This window comes from Helicoverpa armigera, chromosome 16 (assembly GCF_030705265.1).
Source record: "Helicoverpa armigera isolate CAAS_96S chromosome 16, ASM3070526v1, whole genome shotgun sequence".
NCBI lineage: Eukaryota > Metazoa > Arthropoda > Insecta > Lepidoptera > Noctuidae > Helicoverpa > Helicoverpa armigera.
Genome location: NC_087135.1, coordinates 8,198,407 through 8,217,349, shown reverse-complemented (window position 1 = coordinate 8,217,349; position 18,943 = coordinate 8,198,407). Strand labels below are relative to the sequence as shown.

At 36.4% G+C, this 18,943-nt stretch overlaps 1 protein-coding gene and 1 non-coding gene across 2 annotated transcripts; one reads left to right on the top strand and one right to left on the bottom strand.

Annotated features, from left to right (window-relative positions):
- The first annotated feature begins 735 nt into the window (after positions 1-735).
- LOC110376463 (putative ATP-dependent RNA helicase DHX57) lies at positions 736-12,290 on the top strand. The gene is made up of 18 exons (XM_064038488.1): positions 736-915; positions 990-1,149; positions 1,535-1,683; positions 1,898-2,870; positions 3,691-3,900; positions 4,251-4,530; positions 4,791-4,892; positions 5,150-5,328; positions 5,779-5,933; positions 6,367-6,549; positions 7,089-7,339; positions 7,632-7,879; positions 7,988-8,062; positions 8,434-8,640; positions 8,970-9,044; positions 9,275-9,521; positions 9,605-9,693; positions 9,966-12,290. The coding sequence occupies exons 1-18, from the start codon at positions 848-850 to the stop codon at positions 10,107-10,109; spliced, it is 3,795 nt and encodes a 1,264-aa protein (XP_063894558.1). The 5' UTR covers positions 736-847; the 3' UTR covers positions 10,110-12,290.
- LOC126055477 (5S ribosomal RNA) lies at positions 4,601-4,719 on the bottom strand. Its single transcript, XR_007511464.1, has one exon. It is a non-coding gene; the product is annotated as a 5S ribosomal RNA (ribosomal RNA).
- Positions 12,291-18,943: the final 6,653 nt, after the last annotated feature.

The following is an 18,943-nucleotide window of genomic DNA, read 5'->3' as shown; positions in this document are numbered from 1 at the left end:
GATTGTACCTACTTAGTTATTTATTTGCAATGCTGTTCAATATTGTAATTGCAAATCAGGTTAAGTGATAAACAATCTGATCATTGTAAGCTGAGCACGTAAAGAAAAACCCCATTTGTTAAATAAATTGAATTAGATTTAATATGGCATTGTTTATTGTCTTGTCCACACGTGGAGTAGCTAGGAATGTCTAATTATTCAATCAAATAATGATTTACAAAATTGATAAGTAGGTAAATAGAGTAGGTAGTTTCGTACCGCAGGTTCACTCGCATCCTAAGTTAAACAAAATAATTTAATAGCTATTGGAAACAATCCTGTAGTCTGTACTATAGTCATATTTAAGCAAGTCTCACGTGAAAAAAATCATTCTAACTGCAAGTTTCTTAAAACCCACGAAGCAATTTTGGCCCAATACGGGATTGGAACCCGAGACCCCAAGTACAGCAGTCACCAGGATAGTGGATATTAAGTTAAGCTAACCATTTTTATAAAGTTTCTGAGTAAAACGGATTTTATTACGTAACGTTTTGTTATTGCAATGGAAAATATATGCAGTTTTCTTATTTTTATTTATTTTACGGAAAGACTGATTATTAATAACTGTATTAATAAAAAAGTGTTTATTTTACGTAAGAAGTTAAATAAATAAATTAAATTTATAATATTGAAAAAAATAATTTTCGTTGGTTTGACGTTTACACGCATGTGAAGTTACAGTAAACTAAACGCAAATTTGACATAAGCAGTCGCGATTTGCCTGCACACGTCTTGTAAATTGTGCGTTTTTGTCAAAGTTTTCACGGTTTTTTAATTACATATTTCGTTTACAAACACCACCAACATCATGGATCATGAAAGCAGGCAATTGGCTCAAGATTTCTTCCTTCGGGAGCCGGCAGACCCTCGAATACGGTAAATAAGATTGTAGTTATATTTTGCAAGGTTTGTCGTGATTTTTCTTTTAAATGGTGTGGTTTTTGTTTCAGGAAGGCTAAAGTGGAAACTCAGGAAGAAGATCCTCATCCACACCTTCGGGTGGAGATGCAAACTGTCCGTCTGAACTCTGATTCTCAGAAACTTGTGTTGGACACATTGCGGTTCATTCATGGCCCTGACTTTAAACTTGGGAGCGCCAGTCTTTATAAAGTAAGTGTGTTTAATTTAATAACGTGTAATGAAGTAAATTTATATATTGTAATTTTGATCTTTAAATACTTTTATTTAGCTATACATTACATGTAATAAGGTTCTGTGATTTTTTTATATACAACTATGTATTGTCATAAAGTTGTGCAATATTCAGTTATTCGCCTTGTTACAAATGGTGGTTCTGATTGGAAAAGTTTTTGTTTAGATATTTTATATTGTATTAGTATTTTTATGTAATTTAATTAAAGCATACAAACACAAATGAAATTACATACTCTCTAGTAGACTAGGCATGCACTCTTGAATAAGTATTTTCAAGTAGTTTTGCCATAATTCCTAGCAATCATATAGATATAATATATATTTTTATTTATTTTTTCAGGACAAAGGCTCAAACTTAGGCAATAGATACTGGATGGAGCGAGGTAACCTCATAGTACAAGGTGGCTGTGACTACTCACTGACAGTTAAGCCTGAAATAGAGACTTCAGAGGCCAGGCTGAGGGCATTTGCACTAGCTAAGTTGGAAAGGTATACTGCTTCTATATTAATATGACAAAACTGAAGAGGTTTTAGAACTAATCTCAAGAACCACAAATTCAAAACACATCTGTTTTAGATATTTGATCAAGTAATGTTAATCCATTTGTATTGTCCTTTTAAAAGTTGTAAATCAACGGAAAATCAAGAAAGAATTAGTAAGTCTGCCACACTCTGACCATAACCATACTTTAATAATTTTCAGATACAATTTCCATAAAGCCCACTGTGCAGAAGCATTAGAAGTGGCCGCTGAGAATATAGAAAAAGCGCTTGAAATACTCTTCCTCAAATATTTTAAAGTAGACTTTCAAGACAAACCAGAAAGTGTACCCACTGTAGGCGAATTGCTAGAAATGAGGAATGATGAAAAAGCTGTTCTCGAATCAATTTATGATAACACCTTTCAAACAAAAGATCATAACATATGGATAGTCAAATTGAACCTAGATTACCTTACAAAAATGTACGAAAAAGTTGATGTTCCTAAGAAGAAAGTTAACATAAATTACAACCATAATTCAAAAGCAAAACAGAAAGAAGTATGTAAACTGTATCTAAAAGGGCCGTGTAGGTTTGGAGCTAAATGCAAGTTCTTACACGAATCGAAAGAAGAAAAAACTCCAGACCGCTTAGACACTAAAGAAAATACAAAAATTACTTATGAACTAGAAGTAAGGTTTCCGGAAGACACTGTCTACCCATACCAACCTCCTTTAATATTTTTCAAAACAGAAAATAAGACTAGTGTAATACCAGAGCTTACTTGTCTAAAAGTAACTCTAAGGCTCTTAGATGAAGCGAAAAACCTAGCCCAGGACGGTATACCCAGTATATACTCATTAGTTGAACTTTTAAACAATGAAGATGAGATATTAAACTTTATACAATTTGATACAAGAACGTTCCCCGCTCCATCGGATGCCTTATTCCCTCAATTGATAGAAGATTCTAGTATAAGTAAAAAGAACTTACCGTCACATTACAAGAAAGGTGAAAATAAGGACAATAGGTCAAATATTAATTATGAAGAGTTGTTCAAGGATGATAAGGAGATTGCTAAACGGTGGTTAGAGAAGAGAGACAATGATATGTACAATAGAATGATGTCGGGCAGAAGAAAACTTCCCGCTTGGAAAAAGAAGAATGAAATATTGAATACCATAAAGAAATCACAGGTAAGTTTAAATTTTTAAAGGCACTTTTTAAAATTTTTAATTATAGACTTACTTTTATGACTTTATTTTATGTACTTATTTGACTGCATATAAATCTTGATAAACTATCATTAAATCAGAGTGAATGATAGTCAGTAATGGCTGAATCATTAATTTAATGGTGAAGATAATGACAAAGGAAGTGGAAAGTTGATACTTATAGACTAGACATATATTATAGTCTGTAAATTCTACTTATCTTAAGTGCCTGCATAATTATCGGAAGCCTAGTAATAGTAATCTTATTACAATTGTAATTGGTAAAACAACACCTGTCCATTATTAATAGATTAACTACCTAAATGACGGTTGTAAGTGTTAAACAAATATGTACTTTATTATAATGAGCAATTAACATAATCTTGTAATCTGAGCTGTAAGCTATTGTAAATAAATGTTATTATTTTCCTCAATAGTCTGGAGGTCTAATCTGTTTCATGTGTCAGATAGGTTTTCCAGAATTATTAATGACTAGCTGTTGATGACCTGAGGTTCCAACCACCTGCCACTTCCCGGACATGGATTAAAAGTAGTGTATTTGTAATTCCGATCAGTAAGCTATATTACTGTCAAGTTCTATCAAAATACATCATTTAAAGTCTGGTTATGCAGTACACGGCCTCCTAAGCTGAACTGCAAGATGTCATACAAAGAAAATCCACTAGTTTTAGCGTGATAGAGAAATAAACTTCTATCCATACGTACCTACAAACTTCCCTGTTTAGAATATTCGTAAGGATTGATACTTGGTTTGTCCTTTAAAATTAATTATAACTTTCAGGTAGTAGTAATAAGTGGTGAAACCGGCTGCGGCAAGAGTACGCAAGTACCACAGTACATACTAGACAACTGGTTGGAAAACTTCGACAAAGATGGCGGCGACCACGTTGAGATCATATGTACTCAGCCTAGAAGGATATCAGCTATTGGTGTCGCTGACAGGGTTGCTGAAGAAAGGGTGGAGAAGACTGGACAAGTTGTTGGGTATCAGGTATGTCTATATAATGCTTAACGTTGTACTCATCTTCGAGACATCTCCCGAGCCTTTTCCCAACTATGTTGGGGTTAGTTTCCAGTCTGGACCGGACAGACCAGAGGCAGCTGAATACCAGTGTTTTACAAGGAGTGACTGCCTATCTGACCTCCTTAAACCAGTTACCTAGGCAAATACTCCTTGGTAAGACACAGCAAGACTGCTTCGAAACATATAGGTAGGCTATAAGGGTCATCCACAGGATAGTTCTAAATCATGTAATGAGATAAATACTGTATGCATTAAGTGAAATGTTTGCATGATGGTGTATTTAAGTGGTTTCCTAACTATTTTTTGTATGTTTTCAGATAAGACTCGAAAGCAAAGTTTCGTCCAAAACCCGTCTTACATTTTGTACAACTGGTATTTTACTACGAAGGCTAGAATACGACCCGCAACTAAAATCCGTCACCCACATATTAGTAGATGAAGTTCACGAAAGATCTGAAGAGAGTGACTTCTTACTGCTTATATTGAGGGATCTTATCAAAGTCAGGAAAGACTTGACGGTCATACTGATGAGTGCTACGTTGAATGCCGATCTCTTCTCGGATTACTTTGACAAAGTTCCTGTTTTAGAAATACCGGGTAAGTTTTATACTTTATTTTTACTTAGGAAAACTAAAATAAAATGGGAAAATGTTAAAAAAAAGCAAAAAGTCAACGTCACGCGGTGTTCCCAGGCGGTCACCCATCCAAGTACTGACCGCGCCCGATGTTGCTTAACTTCGGTGATCGGACGAGAACCGGTGTTTTCAACGTGGTATGGACGTTGACGATAGCTGCTTCGAAATTATTCATTACTATTTGGGTAAATGACGTCATCGTATTATTTTCTTTGATTTTAGGTAGAACATTCCCAGTGGAACAACTGTTTCTAGAAGATATCATGGAGATGACCAATTACGTTTTAGAAGAGAATGGTCCATACGCCAGGAAACTAAAGAAAGGTAAAAATTAATGCTTTGAACTTTTATTTTTGTTGTCAAAAAAATTTTCCGGAAAAAAACTACCCTAACTATGAAAACTCATCATCCTCTTGCCCGTTTCCCAATGTTATTTGGACTTGGCGCAGCATGTTTTCGTCTTCCATACTCTTCGATCTGTCGTTAGCTCACAAGAAGCATTCTTTCCATATCGACTTTTAATGATATTTTTTTTTAATGCAGTAGTTTTATACTTATTTTTATTTATTTAAATCCCTCAGGAGACCGCAAACAAGACTTGGAAACGGAACTAGAGACATGTGACGTCAGAGCCGACGCTAACGAGCCTCCTAAAGTGTCGATACGCGACGACAATCTTAACATCGGACAAATGGTCGCGCGATACCCAAAGTGCAGCAAGGTTACCTGCAAGAATATGTACCTTATGGATACTGAGAAGGTACGTAGAATACTCACATATTAAAATTACGTAAAAAAATAGTTTTTATCCCGGACTTTTGAAGAGTTCTCTTGGAAACGAGATATAACCGAAATTGACGCGGGCCAAGCCGCGGGCGGAAGCTAGTGAGATATAAGAACTAAACCATATTATATGTTTATTTATTTCACAATAATAGACGTGTCCATTTTGGATGGCTCTTTAAAGTATAATTAAGAGTCCTTTTATAATTTTTCTGTCTTTTGCTATTCTTGTATTTTTTCTTAAAGCTCCAAAGCTTTTAAAAGCTTAAGCTTTGAAATATTTCAACATAAAATCAATCTATTACTCTTTAATTTTATAATTCTAAAAAAACTTTATTTATAAGATATAAGATTCGTTTTTAGATTCGTTTTTTAATACCTGTGTAAAAGAAAATGTAATTTAATCAGAACATATATTTTTTTGCAGATAAACTTAGAACTCGTAGAACACGTGCTAACATACATAGTGAAGGGTGATCACCAGTGGCCGCGAGAGGGCGCCATATTGGTGTTCTTACCCGGTATAGCAGAGATCATGTCGTTACATGACCAACTGGCGGAAAGTCATACTTTTAGCCCTAAGTAAGTTGGGATTTTACTATTTTATCTAATTGTGACAAATAAAGTTTCAAAATGTTTTTCGAAACCATGTTTTGACCCTGACAAAGCGACGATGAAGTTCTTTGATCTAGTGGTCCCGTTTGACCAAACTGACTCTGAGGTCTGCTAAAGATTTATCGGGCTTTTTTTAAAATTGAGAATTTAAATGGCTTCCTTGAATTTATTCCAAGTTTTTTGGTCAGTTGACCAAATCTGTTTAGTTTTGGGGACAGGCTAAGCACTAAAAGGATGATAGTTGTGGCCTCTATTATCCCAAATATCAGTTGAAAGCAACGAATTATGTGTTGTGAGGACTTTGCATAGGGTATCATGCTGAATGATTGAACGTATTTGCTTATTATTTTTTTTCTGTATACTTATCCGTCTTTTCTTACATCCTTACAACTATTTCCAGAACCGGCAAGTACCTCCTGGTGCCACTCCACTCGACACTCTCAAGCGAGGAACAAGCGCTAGTATTCAGGAAGCCTCGACCGGGCGTCCGTAAGATCGTGCTGTCCACTAACATCGCTGAGACTTCTGTCACTATCGACGACTGTGTGTTTGTGGTGGATTGTGGCAGAATGAAGGAGAAAAGGTGAGTGATTTTAAGTATTTTATTTAGGTACTTTCGAAGGGAACCTTTTCAGAATGGAAGTGTACCTCCTAGTGCCACGCCATTCGACTCTCTCAAGTGAGGAACACGCTCTAGTATTCAGAAAGCCACGACCGGGCGTACGTAAGATTTTGCTGTCTACTAACATAGCTGAGACTTCTTTGGGTGTGTTGTTGTATATAGCTAGATTTTATTTTATTTGCTCAATTTTTTTTATAAACTTTTTTTTTCGAAAAACTCATTGTGTCAATTGTGTTGCATGAGAAGTAGGATACCTATTGTTTGAAGTTTCATACAGCTCAGGAATTGTAAAAGTTCCTCACCTGTTTCCCATCAACTAAAAACTGAGGTGCAGGCAAATAAAAGATCAAAGAAAAACAGAATTGTATTACTTTCATAACAAGCAGAAGCTTCTGAATAAATGCACGTCTGAACATTTTTACACAAGTTGATTTAGGCAGTCCAAAATCTACTTTTATTTATCGAATCAACTAAAACCGCTTACTTAACTCTTTCCACAGATTCGATTCAAACCGCAACATGGAATCTTTAGACCTCGTCTGGGTGTCCCGGGCCAACGCCAAACAACGCAAGGGACGAGCCGGCCGCGTGATGCCGGGAGTCTGTGTACACTTGTACACTTCACATAGATACAACCATCATATACTGGAACAACCCGTCCCTGAGATACATAGAGTGCCTTTAGAACAATTGGTCTTGAAGATTAAGATTCTGCCGCTCTTTCAGGATATGAGCATACATGAAGTATTAGGTAAGTGCTGGTATATAAGTATATTTATACAGATATAATCATCATGGAACAGCCAGTACCTGAGATACACAGAGTGCCTTTAGCTCGATACCCTATCAAGAGTCCAAATCACTTCTAGCATGGGCAAATGATCTTAATTTTCTTTGGCTTTATAATAGAATTTAATAATAAATAAGTAAATTCAAATGACAAAAATGTAGTTCAGTCGCTGAATTAGAAATATGCTTCAAAAACCATATTCGTAAAATTACGTACAAATTTGTACTAACATTTTACCTTTCTCCGTTTCCAGGCAAAACAGTAGAACCGCCAACTAAACAGAACATAGATGGCGCTCTCTCCCGCCTACAAGACGTCGGCGCGTTAGACAAGGCATACACTCTGACGGCGCTGGGGAAACACCTCGCGGCCTTGCCCGTGGACGTCAGAATAGGCAAACTTATGCTGTTCGGGGCAATATTCTGCTGTGTGGATTCTGCATTGACAATGGCAGCGTTTTTGAGCCATAAAAGTCCTTTTGTTGCACCGTTTGGGAAGAAGGTAAGTCAGTGTTCACTCTGCTTTCCCAGTTTTTATGCAAATTATGTGTAAGATCAGTTTACATTTGAAATTTTGCGTTGTTTTAATATAATTTCCTAATGTTTTCAGACAGAAGCAGATGCGAAAAGACGAGAATTCGCATGCTCCCAAAGTGATCAGCTTACAACTTTAAGGGCATACAGGGTAAGTGAGTCTGGCAATGTTTTACTAATAGAGTTAATTTTAATTATTCATTGGCCAAAATTACGAAATCAGTTAAAATGGCTTTAACCGACTTCCCAAAAAGTGGGTTCTCAATATGGATCCCTGTAAAATTGAAATGAAATGAAATGAAATGAAATCGTTTATTTTGCAAGTTGGACATTACATCACTTTTACACGTCATTTTTAAGAACGCTGAGGTCGGCATTTCCTAATGACTGATCCCTGAGAAGAAATGCCGAAACAAACTCAAGGGTCATAGTCTCTTTTAAAGTTTAAACATGTTGTAAACTCTCTAGGTATAGTAAAAAAATATTATGCAAACTTCCTAATTAAAAACCTCACCATTTCAGAAATGGCAACAAGCAATGAAAAGCAGTACCCACGCGGCGCTAGTGTTCGCGAACGAGAACTTTCTGTCACACAAGACGTTACTCATGTTGGCGGATATCAAACATCAGCTGTTAGGCTTACTGGCTTCTATAGGGTTCGTGCCCGACATGCCGGCGCTGAGGAAGAAGATGAGGAAGGATTCCGTGGCTAGCCTTACTGGGGATGAGGTAAGGGTACTTTTTGAAATAGTGTAGAAAACTTTTGAATTTTAAAGAATTTGTGGCATTTATGGTGAGCATATTCAACTAACATAAAATAACGATTTCGCTAATTTCACCAAAGGGTGGCAACTGGCAAATACCTATATATTTTAACGGCTGGTTTTAGTCTGGTTATTGTTATAGTTAAATGGTGCAACTGGGTCCTATTGTAGCAAAGAAAAATCAGTTTTTGATGATTATTGTTTTTTTTTTGAGTTTGCACAAAGTCACATGTCACTTCGAAAAACATTTATTTCCGTTTTTTAATGTATATTCAATTTTGTTTTTGGTTTCAGTTAAACACAAATGGGAATAACGACAAATTACTGGCAGCCATTTTGTGTGCAGCTTTATACCCAAACGTTGTCAAGGTAAATATTTTTTCTTTATCGCTAATGCTAAAAATAATTCTGACACAAAACCCTTAACTAAACTATTTAAGTAATCAACGATTATAAAAAATACATACAAAAATATAAATGCGCACAAAAAGATTTTAATGCATATTTAGTTACACCACACCTTTATTACTTTGACATCAATTACAGGCAATAAGTCGTGTCAAATCTCTTTGTAATAATACTTTTAACTCTCATTACAGGTACTAACCCCCGAAAAATCCTTCCACATGCAAGCCGGTGGCGCTATACCCCGCCAACCTACACCCGACGAGCTAAAATTCAAGACCAAAACGGATGGCTACGTAGCCTTACACCCGTCTTCAGTGAATTCTTCTGTAGGGTACTTTACGAGCCCCTATCTAGTGTATCAGGAGAAAGTGAAGACTAGTAGAGTGTTTATAAGAGAGTGCTCTATGGTGCCTCAGTTGCCGCTCGTTTTGTTTTCTGGTAAGTTTTTTATAGGATTTTTTTTTGGTCATTTTACCATGACGACAAAGAGAGAGAACTATACATACAATTTACAATTTTAGGGTGCAGTTTATCGGTGGAACTCCATAGTGGTACATTTATAGTATCTTTAGAAGATGGTTGGATTATGTTCCAGGTGGAAAAACACGAAGTAAGTTGATATTAATATCATAGCTATTTTACACGTTATTTACATATGCAATATTAACACCTTTATATACGTTATACTTTTCAAGCTCTATCTACCAAATCTAGAATAATATTATAAGCAAAAGAATTTGTCTATTTGCTTGAACGCGTTGATGTCAGGATTCTTTGGATGCCATTGATAAAGGCTATAATCTAATTTTTATATTCAAAGTAGTTCTCACGGGATGCGGGTAAAAACTATCCTAAACTTATGCATTAATTTAAAATTTACAGGTTGCAGAAATGCTAAAAACGATACGAGTTGAACTAATAAACTTATTGGAAGAGAAAATCAACGACCCCAGTTTGAACCTACTCCACTACGAGAAAGGTAACCGAATAATAAAGACTATAGTGCAAATTGTTACTAAGGACTAATTAGTTAAAACAAAGCGATCTGTTGTATTACAACTAATTTATGAATTTAATACAGGTGCAATTGAATTTTGTAATTCATTTATTTATTTATTTTCGATATATTGTGACAGGTGCTAAACTGTATATGGCTGTCTGCCTACGTCCGATAAATCGGTGACCGATTTTTTGTAGGAGCAAATAAAACACACTAGTAGCAATAGTGCAACGCACGCGTCCTGCAAGAAGGTCGTCAGAAAATCTTTGTCAGAAAGTCCCACAAAAAATCAGTCCGATTATTTATCTGTCCTACGAAAAGTCTGACGTGGGCGGGCAGTCTAACAATTGTGGTTTGATTGTTGTTTTGATGTTTGTGGATATTTGGGCAACCTTTTAACTGTATAATGCACTACTTCACTACCTTTATAAACGAGAAAATAAGTATGTTATTGAAATGAAATAACTTCAGTGAAAATTGTATCAAAATTAATTAATCAATTATATTAATGATAGACCAATCTTTTATATATTCATCTAATAAATTAGTATAATATAAATAGTATGATAAAAATGACCTCTATATTTATACACTGGACAGGCTGCTGTCAACGTGCTTTTGTGCCCGTTTGATAACCGCCATTTTGGCGCTGTTAGACGTAGCAAGTGTCCGTGGTACTAAAATTATTTTACAGTGAACCAATGAACAAACACTTCTCTTACAGCCATTTGAAATTATACGTCAAAATTAGTTCTGTGGACGCTCGCTTAGACGATATTGGCGCTTCAAATGGGCACAAAAAAATTGCTGTCAAACGTACGGAACAGCCTGTCCAGTGGTATATATAGAGGTCAGTGGATAAAACACATATTCCTACTTTGCGTGGAGCAGTCGAGCGACAACTGGTATTATTGTAAACAGCGCCATCTATTATTATTATACTGAACTAAAGAATACAACCACGTTGTTAATTTTGTAACGTGTTACTAGGTGGCGCTAAAATTAGTGAAAGCTTATGAAGTGAATTTTCGGTGCAATTTTAATGATTTTTTGGCATAAAAAAATTATGATGTAAATAAATGATATTCTAGTTATGAAATTCCTACTTAACATGTAAACATTTTACTGCCATCCAAAGCCTGAAACTTTGAGATTGTAATGACATTTCAATATATTTATTCTTTTTGATATTTGTAATGAATTAAACGAGCCATTTTTGGCTCCTTGAATAGTTAAAACAAATAGGGGTACCTGATTTATTTATTGTACACTTGATCAAGATCTCTGATGAATTTAATACCTATGAGAAAAGTATGTGTTTATAAATTAAGTTCTGTGATGATTATAAGGGCCTCGTATTCAATACACTTAAGATCCACACTTCATCAATCGTTTGAGACCATAACACTAGTAGCGGGAAAAGTTAGAAACAGTGGTAGGTTAGGTAGAATCATCGGCTCGAATGTTGAGCGCTGACCTTCACCTGCGCAGAAGTGATTTATTAGCAAATAACCAATCCCGAGTGACGGCTATGACGCGATGCGCTGCGGGCCAATCATCGCTTTAGCCCGCCCCCGCGCCTCACTTCATACCACAAAAGGGACCCAATAAATTACTTCTGCGCAGGTGAAGGTCAGCGCTCAAGATTCGTGCCGATGATTATATGTTCATAATTATTTATTCTTTGTAAATGAATTAATAAAATGCACTATTGCACATTCGATTGGTATTCTGCACTGCTTGCTTGTGATGGTTAATTTGACATTGCTTGCTTGGGAATCCTACAGATAGATGTAAAATGTGTGATATTATTACCAATTAAGTTTGTTCCCAACTATTGTCCGTCTTCAGACACAAAACTTACCAGACAGATACATTTACATATTACGCTGGGTTTCATCTGGATGGAATCTAACGTCTAGGGCAACAGTTCTATAATTTCAAAACAATAGTTACTTCATATACAAATACTACATATAGGTACCAAGAGGAAATATTTTCTGAAATAAAAACGTGCAATTTCTTATAGAAAGTTGATCTGTAAAATTGTCTTAGATAAAGCTGGGAAATAGTATTGCATGTATTCAAATTCACAATGTATTAAAATGGAATCTTATACACCGACAATAACCATTAATTTATAATATAAGTAGACGAATTGTAATTTATTATCAGAATTGTGTAAATAAATTATTATTTTGTTGAAATATATCTTTTATTACTTTTCTCACACCCAAACCCAATTGACTTAAAATAGTTTCGGCTGCATTACAAAGGGTGACTTTGAAGGTATCAAAATTACTTATTTAATCAGTCATTAGCAACTATGTCCTCTGAAATGATTATAGATGTAACTAAGCCTCAAAAAAATCACCTAAATAATCTGAAAAATCACCACCCACAAAACGGGCCTTCTAATAAACAAAAAATCACACAAAAGATTGAATAACCTGCACCCGACGCCCACAAATCGCACAATAGCCGAACACACCACGATATATTGACGCCATCCATCATAGCACTGTCCAACATTTACCTATGTCCCTCACAAACAAGCCTTTAATATTTCAGAGGTAAAAAATGTTCTATTCGCGAACGATTTCAGTAGTTTTGGGTCCCTAGTCGTAAAACGCACGTGTTTTGGTGTGTTACATGTGTACTTTAAAGGGCGAACTTTTGGGTTAGGACCGTCCGAGTTGGTTTAGCGTTGAGTGGTTGTGGATACGTCTTTCAATTTTAGGGGAATGTCATTGCTTTTTCCTGTGGGAGGTAGTTTAGGTACGTAGGTGATAGATTTTAGTGAGGCAATGTATGATGTGATAAATAAGTTTATTTAATTTTAAACTATGCCAAGCGCCATCTATCAGCGAATAGCTAAAGTAAAATTTCGATACAATAATCATTTTCAAATATAGATGTCGCTACTCGCATTTCTGACTGGATTCCTATTGGTATTTTATTGGGCCGGAGCGCTAAAATGGCGCCGGCCTACACTCTTTTACTACGGATTTTTAAATAACTTTAGTACCTACCAACGTTTCATGAAGCACTACATTTCAAAATGGCATGTTAAAACTGTTTACTTCGTTAGAAAGTGAAAATCCAGTGGTTATGAGAAATCTGACATTTTTGCTGCCGCTGAATTTGGGCCTCAAAATATTTCCCAAACCATACATCCTTAATCCCCAACCTTTGTACCATCGAATCTTATCCACAAATGTCCAACAAGCATTGGTCCCGCCATCTTTGAGTCGTGTCACGTAGAGGCCGGCGTGTAATTGGCGCCATTTACGTACCGTCCCGCGGCCGTACGCTGCACGTCCGCGCCCCTCAACCTTGTGAACCAATATGTTGTGAGAAACTTTGTAGGACTAAGTATGTGCGGTCTTAGTTTGTTTTGACAGAATCGAGATAAAATAGGAGTAAAATGACTGTAGGTAAATCCAAGCAAACGGTCATTTGCATCATCTTAGTTGATAATCTTACCTAGCTAGTGGTTAAAAGCGTCAACATGTTACAAGTTACAATTCACCCAAAGTAATTTCCTTATCTAAGTACTCTAAACTTGTTTTAAACAATAAAAAAGTTCTCAGTTCTACCTATATGTACCTAATTATGTTTGATTTGGGACCAGGGACGGCCGATCTTTAGCTTGAAAATGGAGAGTGGGCATCAATATAATAATAGATGTGTTTTAAAAGTTAAAAGCATTCTGATCTAGTATGCTACTAACCATGAAACCGAATCTATAAATCCTACATACTTACCAAAATTCTTCTACGCTAGTTCACTCCCTCACCTATCTACAAATGTTCAGCCGCAAGCCGCCACCTACAAAAATCTCCCACCCTCCAATTTATCAGTATTAAACATTTTCACATAAACACGGTCTACCTACGCAAAAACGTCGCAGCAAGCGTTATTATCAACCGGCCCGTTGATTCCATTCACCCAGGCCGAATAAATCAACGCGAAAGCCGAAAGCCGACAATAAATTTCGTCCCAATCCTGGTCATCGTCGACCCAAAAGGCGTTTTAGCGTTAACCCAGGGACGGACCTTTCCGCTAAATAAATCCCTTATCTGCATACGGCAAACCTTTCTAGGGTCCAGCTTAATAAATTCAGGTTGGGCCTTGCGAACTTTTGTGTTGGACGTTTACGGAGATGATGATACCATATTACAATGTTTCTTTATATTGTTTGGATTGTTAGTAGGTAACATGTAGCTTTAGTTAAAGACGAAATGTTCGGCTTTTTCTTTTTTGCTGTAACTTTCTCTAGGTAATTCTTATTCTCCGAATGCTTCTGATATGAACTGATCGTTTTACCGGAAGGCAGCATACTGCTTTATTTTAGAAATATGCATTTTATTCAAAAGCTTTTCAGTTACAACTTTCTAGAAACAAAACTTTTATTAAATGAACTAACTCGGTATCACCAACTCTAGGTCTATACTTTGGGTCTGCTCATTTGGAAGGCGGCCGAGCGGACCCGCTCCCAAATCAATAGTAATTCTGTGGGTAATCCCTTGGCCCACTGAAAAATATATATACAGATATAGTACAGCTACTTATAGGCCGAAGATTTTATGGGGGATTTTATAGGTTAATAGGACTTTAGAGATGGACCTATATTTACGTCACAAAGACTAGTATCAGTTTAGAAGTCTTTTGAAATAAAAGAAACCCATTTTTTCCATTAACACACTAAGTATATCACACTCATTTAAAGTAATAAAGTTTTGAAAATAGTTCTAGAAAAATTCGCCATATTTTTTTATTACAAACCCGCGTGTGCAAAATCGTTCCCTAAATAAATTTGAAAGGGTTAAGATCCCCTCCTAAAACGTTTATCTCTCTCACACTCGCATTTCCATAGATTTTGTATCTCGCTCTTACGCTGACCGCTTGACCATTGGCTGTTGAAATGGGTCCACGCACACATGCTCATTTATTTGTCGTATACACATGTGTAGTAGTGTGTGGCGTGGGCGGAGAAAAAATCATGGGTTTGAAGGTAGCCAATAAATATTAGGGTCAATATTTAGGTAGTGAAAGATTTTTTGTATTTGTTTTTTGAATTATATTGTATTAGGTACCAAGTTTCAGAAGTGTCTCTACTCTTTTTAACTACAGTAGTTATCGATTGTAATGGAGTTTTGTTTACGAATGGATTTCACAACTTACCCAATATCGATTCCCAGCCGGGTGCTCACGTGGCTGCGAGTGAAACCACGATATAAGTCAATAAGAAAAAAAGAAAAACCAAAAAGTTTCTGTAGGTATAGAGCGAAAAAATACTTACATGCATTATTGCTTACTCATATTAGCTTACCTTAACATAGAGGCAACCAATTAGCCTTCATCACCATAGCAATCACAATAAAAACGCCATGTACCATGTAAACCTCAATAAAAACCCTAATGACAGCCATCTCACACGTATCTCATATACCGTTGTTAACGTTTATTCCCACGTTATCAGCGGAGGTCCCAAAACCGGAGGTCCCGAACTGTCCCTAAAGCTAAAACTTTAGGGTGGCGGGTAGTTTAAAGTGATCTAACAGATTTCGACCCCACTACCCTAGGAATGCTCGTATAGCTGGGTATTTGCTATCTTGAGGGATAACTACTGGTCGAATTTTATGATGAATTAGTTTCTGTCCAGGGTGCATCTAAAACATGGTGAATAATAGGAATCTCAAATAGGACACACACAAGGACAAACTTCTGGAATGTTGTACTTGAATTCCACCTCTTTCTCAACTTTTTCCTGGTTAATTATACCCATTTACCTACCTACTTACCTTTATCTCAAACTTTTGCTGATGTTCCTAAAATGCACTTTCTCAACTTTTTCCTGGTTAATTATACCCATTTACCTACCTACTTACCTTTATCTCAAACTTTTGCTGATGTTCCTAAAATGCACTTTCTCAACTTTTTCCTGGTTAATTATACCCATTTACCTACCTACTTACCTTTATCTCAAACTTTTGCTGATGTTCCTAAAATGAACTAAAATGCACCTTAATGTCACATTTGTCTAATTGAAAATAACCAAGCAATACAAAATTTTAGAATATGACTTTTATGATATAATGATAGCTACAATTTTATAGATCCATGTCTTATACAAAGGATAATTGTTTAGCTGGAGTGACGATTTATTTAGTAGAAGATGTTGAACCTCTGTGCTTACGATCAGCTTGTTAAATGTGCGGACGAAAGTGTCTATTGGAATAGATATGACTGTGGAGTAGGTGACTCTAGACAAAACTAAATTAGGAACATCAACACTTATCATTGGAAATAATAAGTGTTGAGGCAAAATTTGGGGCACACAAAACAGTTAAATTAATTAAACTCGTGTGTTTTTAAAATATCTTATTATGATGTTTTCATTCATTTCATTCTTCATCCTTATCAATAATATTTTAATTCTTTGAATATAATTTTCTCTCTTGACAAACCACTTAAGTTCGAAAACCTAACTATGCGTACAGCTTATGTATGACTTTCTATCTGACCGTGTCAAACAAAACAGTCGGCTCTAGTCATGTCGCTGTGCTATCCATTTCCTTGAGTCCGCGGCACGTGTTTGGTCACTGCCTGAGATATACATATGGCGCGTTTAACTGTACCTGCAGGGCTGACACCTAAAGAAAACTTGAAAATTATTTGGCTTGTGCCGCAAGCCAATGTTTCTTAATGCTTCAGAAAAGGAGCCGTTCTATTTTAGAGTAAGTAGAAAAATATACATTTGTAACTATCATAATTTTGTCCTAGACTTACTTCGATGATTTTTCTTTTGAACTGCCATTCTACATTCTTCTTACAACCCGCATTGAGCAAGCGTGGTGATTAATGCTCAATCCTTCTCCGTGTGAGAGGAGGCCTGTGCCCAGCAGTGGGACGATAAAAGGCTGTAACAGTACAGTATTCTTCTTACATCCTTTTCAGATATTTAAGTACATCTTACCTCTCGCAATAGCAAGAACATACCAAATATTCTGACATATATTTTCAAGAACCAACCTGAAATTCGATTATTCGTTGTTCCATTTGAATAGGTTCACATACGACCCACAAACTGACCAGAATGCGGGTGGAAGTCCCAACAAACAGTTTGTATAAGCACAAGATCAAAAGTGTATCAAGGGGATGCTGGAAAGTGCAAACATCACCATAAAAAGATGACCCCATCTGACCTACAAACTGACCACTACTCAGGTTGAAATCCTAGCAAAGACGTTTGTGTAGACAAGATCAAAAGTGTATTAAGGGGATGCTGGAAAGTAAATAGGTATAATACCATCAAAAGATACCCCTTCTCACCTACAAACTGACCATCACACAGGTTGAAGTCCCATAACAAAGAGGTTTGTAGACAAGATCAAAAGTGTATCAAGGGGATGCTGAAACTTAAATACATTAGCATCAAAAGATGACCCCATCTGACCTACAAACTGACCGTCACACAGGTTCAAGTCCCGTAACAAAGAGATTTGTAGACAAGATCAAAACTGTATCAAGGGGATGCTGGAAAATGAATACATCACCATCAAAAGATGACCCCATCTGACCTACAAACTGACCACACCGCAGTTTGAAATCCTAACAAAGACGTTTGTATTGACAAGATCAAAAGTGTATCAAGGGGATGCTGGAAAGAAAACCAGTTTATAATAATGTCCACATGCTAAAAGGTGAGATTATATTGAGAGCAAGGGGATGCTGAGGGGTCAAGGGGTCAAATGTTCAATTTACATATTGGGGTAATTTTTTGAATAGACCAATTGGAGATGGGTATTGGTGATGAATATTTATTAGGTATTTGATTTATGTTTTTTTTTATTTTTCAGTTCATGATGACATAATATACATGTAGATTACTTAAGCTATGCTAAATAAGGGCCAAGTTGGAAAAGACTTCAATATACAGGTTGATTGAAAGTTGAACTTGTACACAATAATGAGGTTTTTTACTAAGATATAACTTAGGTGTTACCTAACCTGGTGTAGGTATGCCTGTAACCAGATATGCGCTACACCATATTTTTTATGTCTTATAATAAGCGGCATACGGGCGAATAATTAAAAGAACTAATAGGTAAATATAAAAACTTATCTACACTCAAACCCGCCACACAGTTTATAATTCGTCCCTAATACCAGCAGCCCTGTACCAAAGTGAGGCTAAGATAAGTGACGCGGTCCTCGCCACTGTCTTGATGTAACACATTTGTAACGGCCAGATGTACACACAGATACGGCCGGCTACATTCAACACCCTGTATAGCAATTTCCCTTACCATATGGGCTTGAGTCGACCAGAAATTAAAAGAAAAACCCTGATTGGTGGAAACAATCCAATTAACGAGATGTGAGGAGACAGACTGGGGAGGCCTTTGCCCAGCAGTGGGACAGTTAGGGCCTATTAAAAAAAATGAACTTGTCATACAATTTATATTTCACCCTTTAATTTTAAAACAATTTTGTTTACATATTGTATTTATTTTCAGTTACAGTATACTTACAGTTATCCGCCAGTAGGGCTGCCATCCGTCCGGGTTTCCCGGGATTTGTCCTCGTTTGGAGGCCGTCCGGGGGCCGTCCGGGCGGGATTTCAAGAAGTGTCCGGGGAAAACCCGGACACTGTTTATGTAAGGAAGCACCGCATTGAATTGAAGTGAATGTTAATAGTAAATGGATTACAAATAGGGTATTATTTTGTTTAAAAAAAATCGTACTCGTTCGGGGAAAAAATGCGATTTATGCCAAATGACCGGGTTTTTTTAATGTTTGTCCGGGTTTGGCGTAATTCGAGATGGCACTCCTATCCGCCAGCCTTGTACCA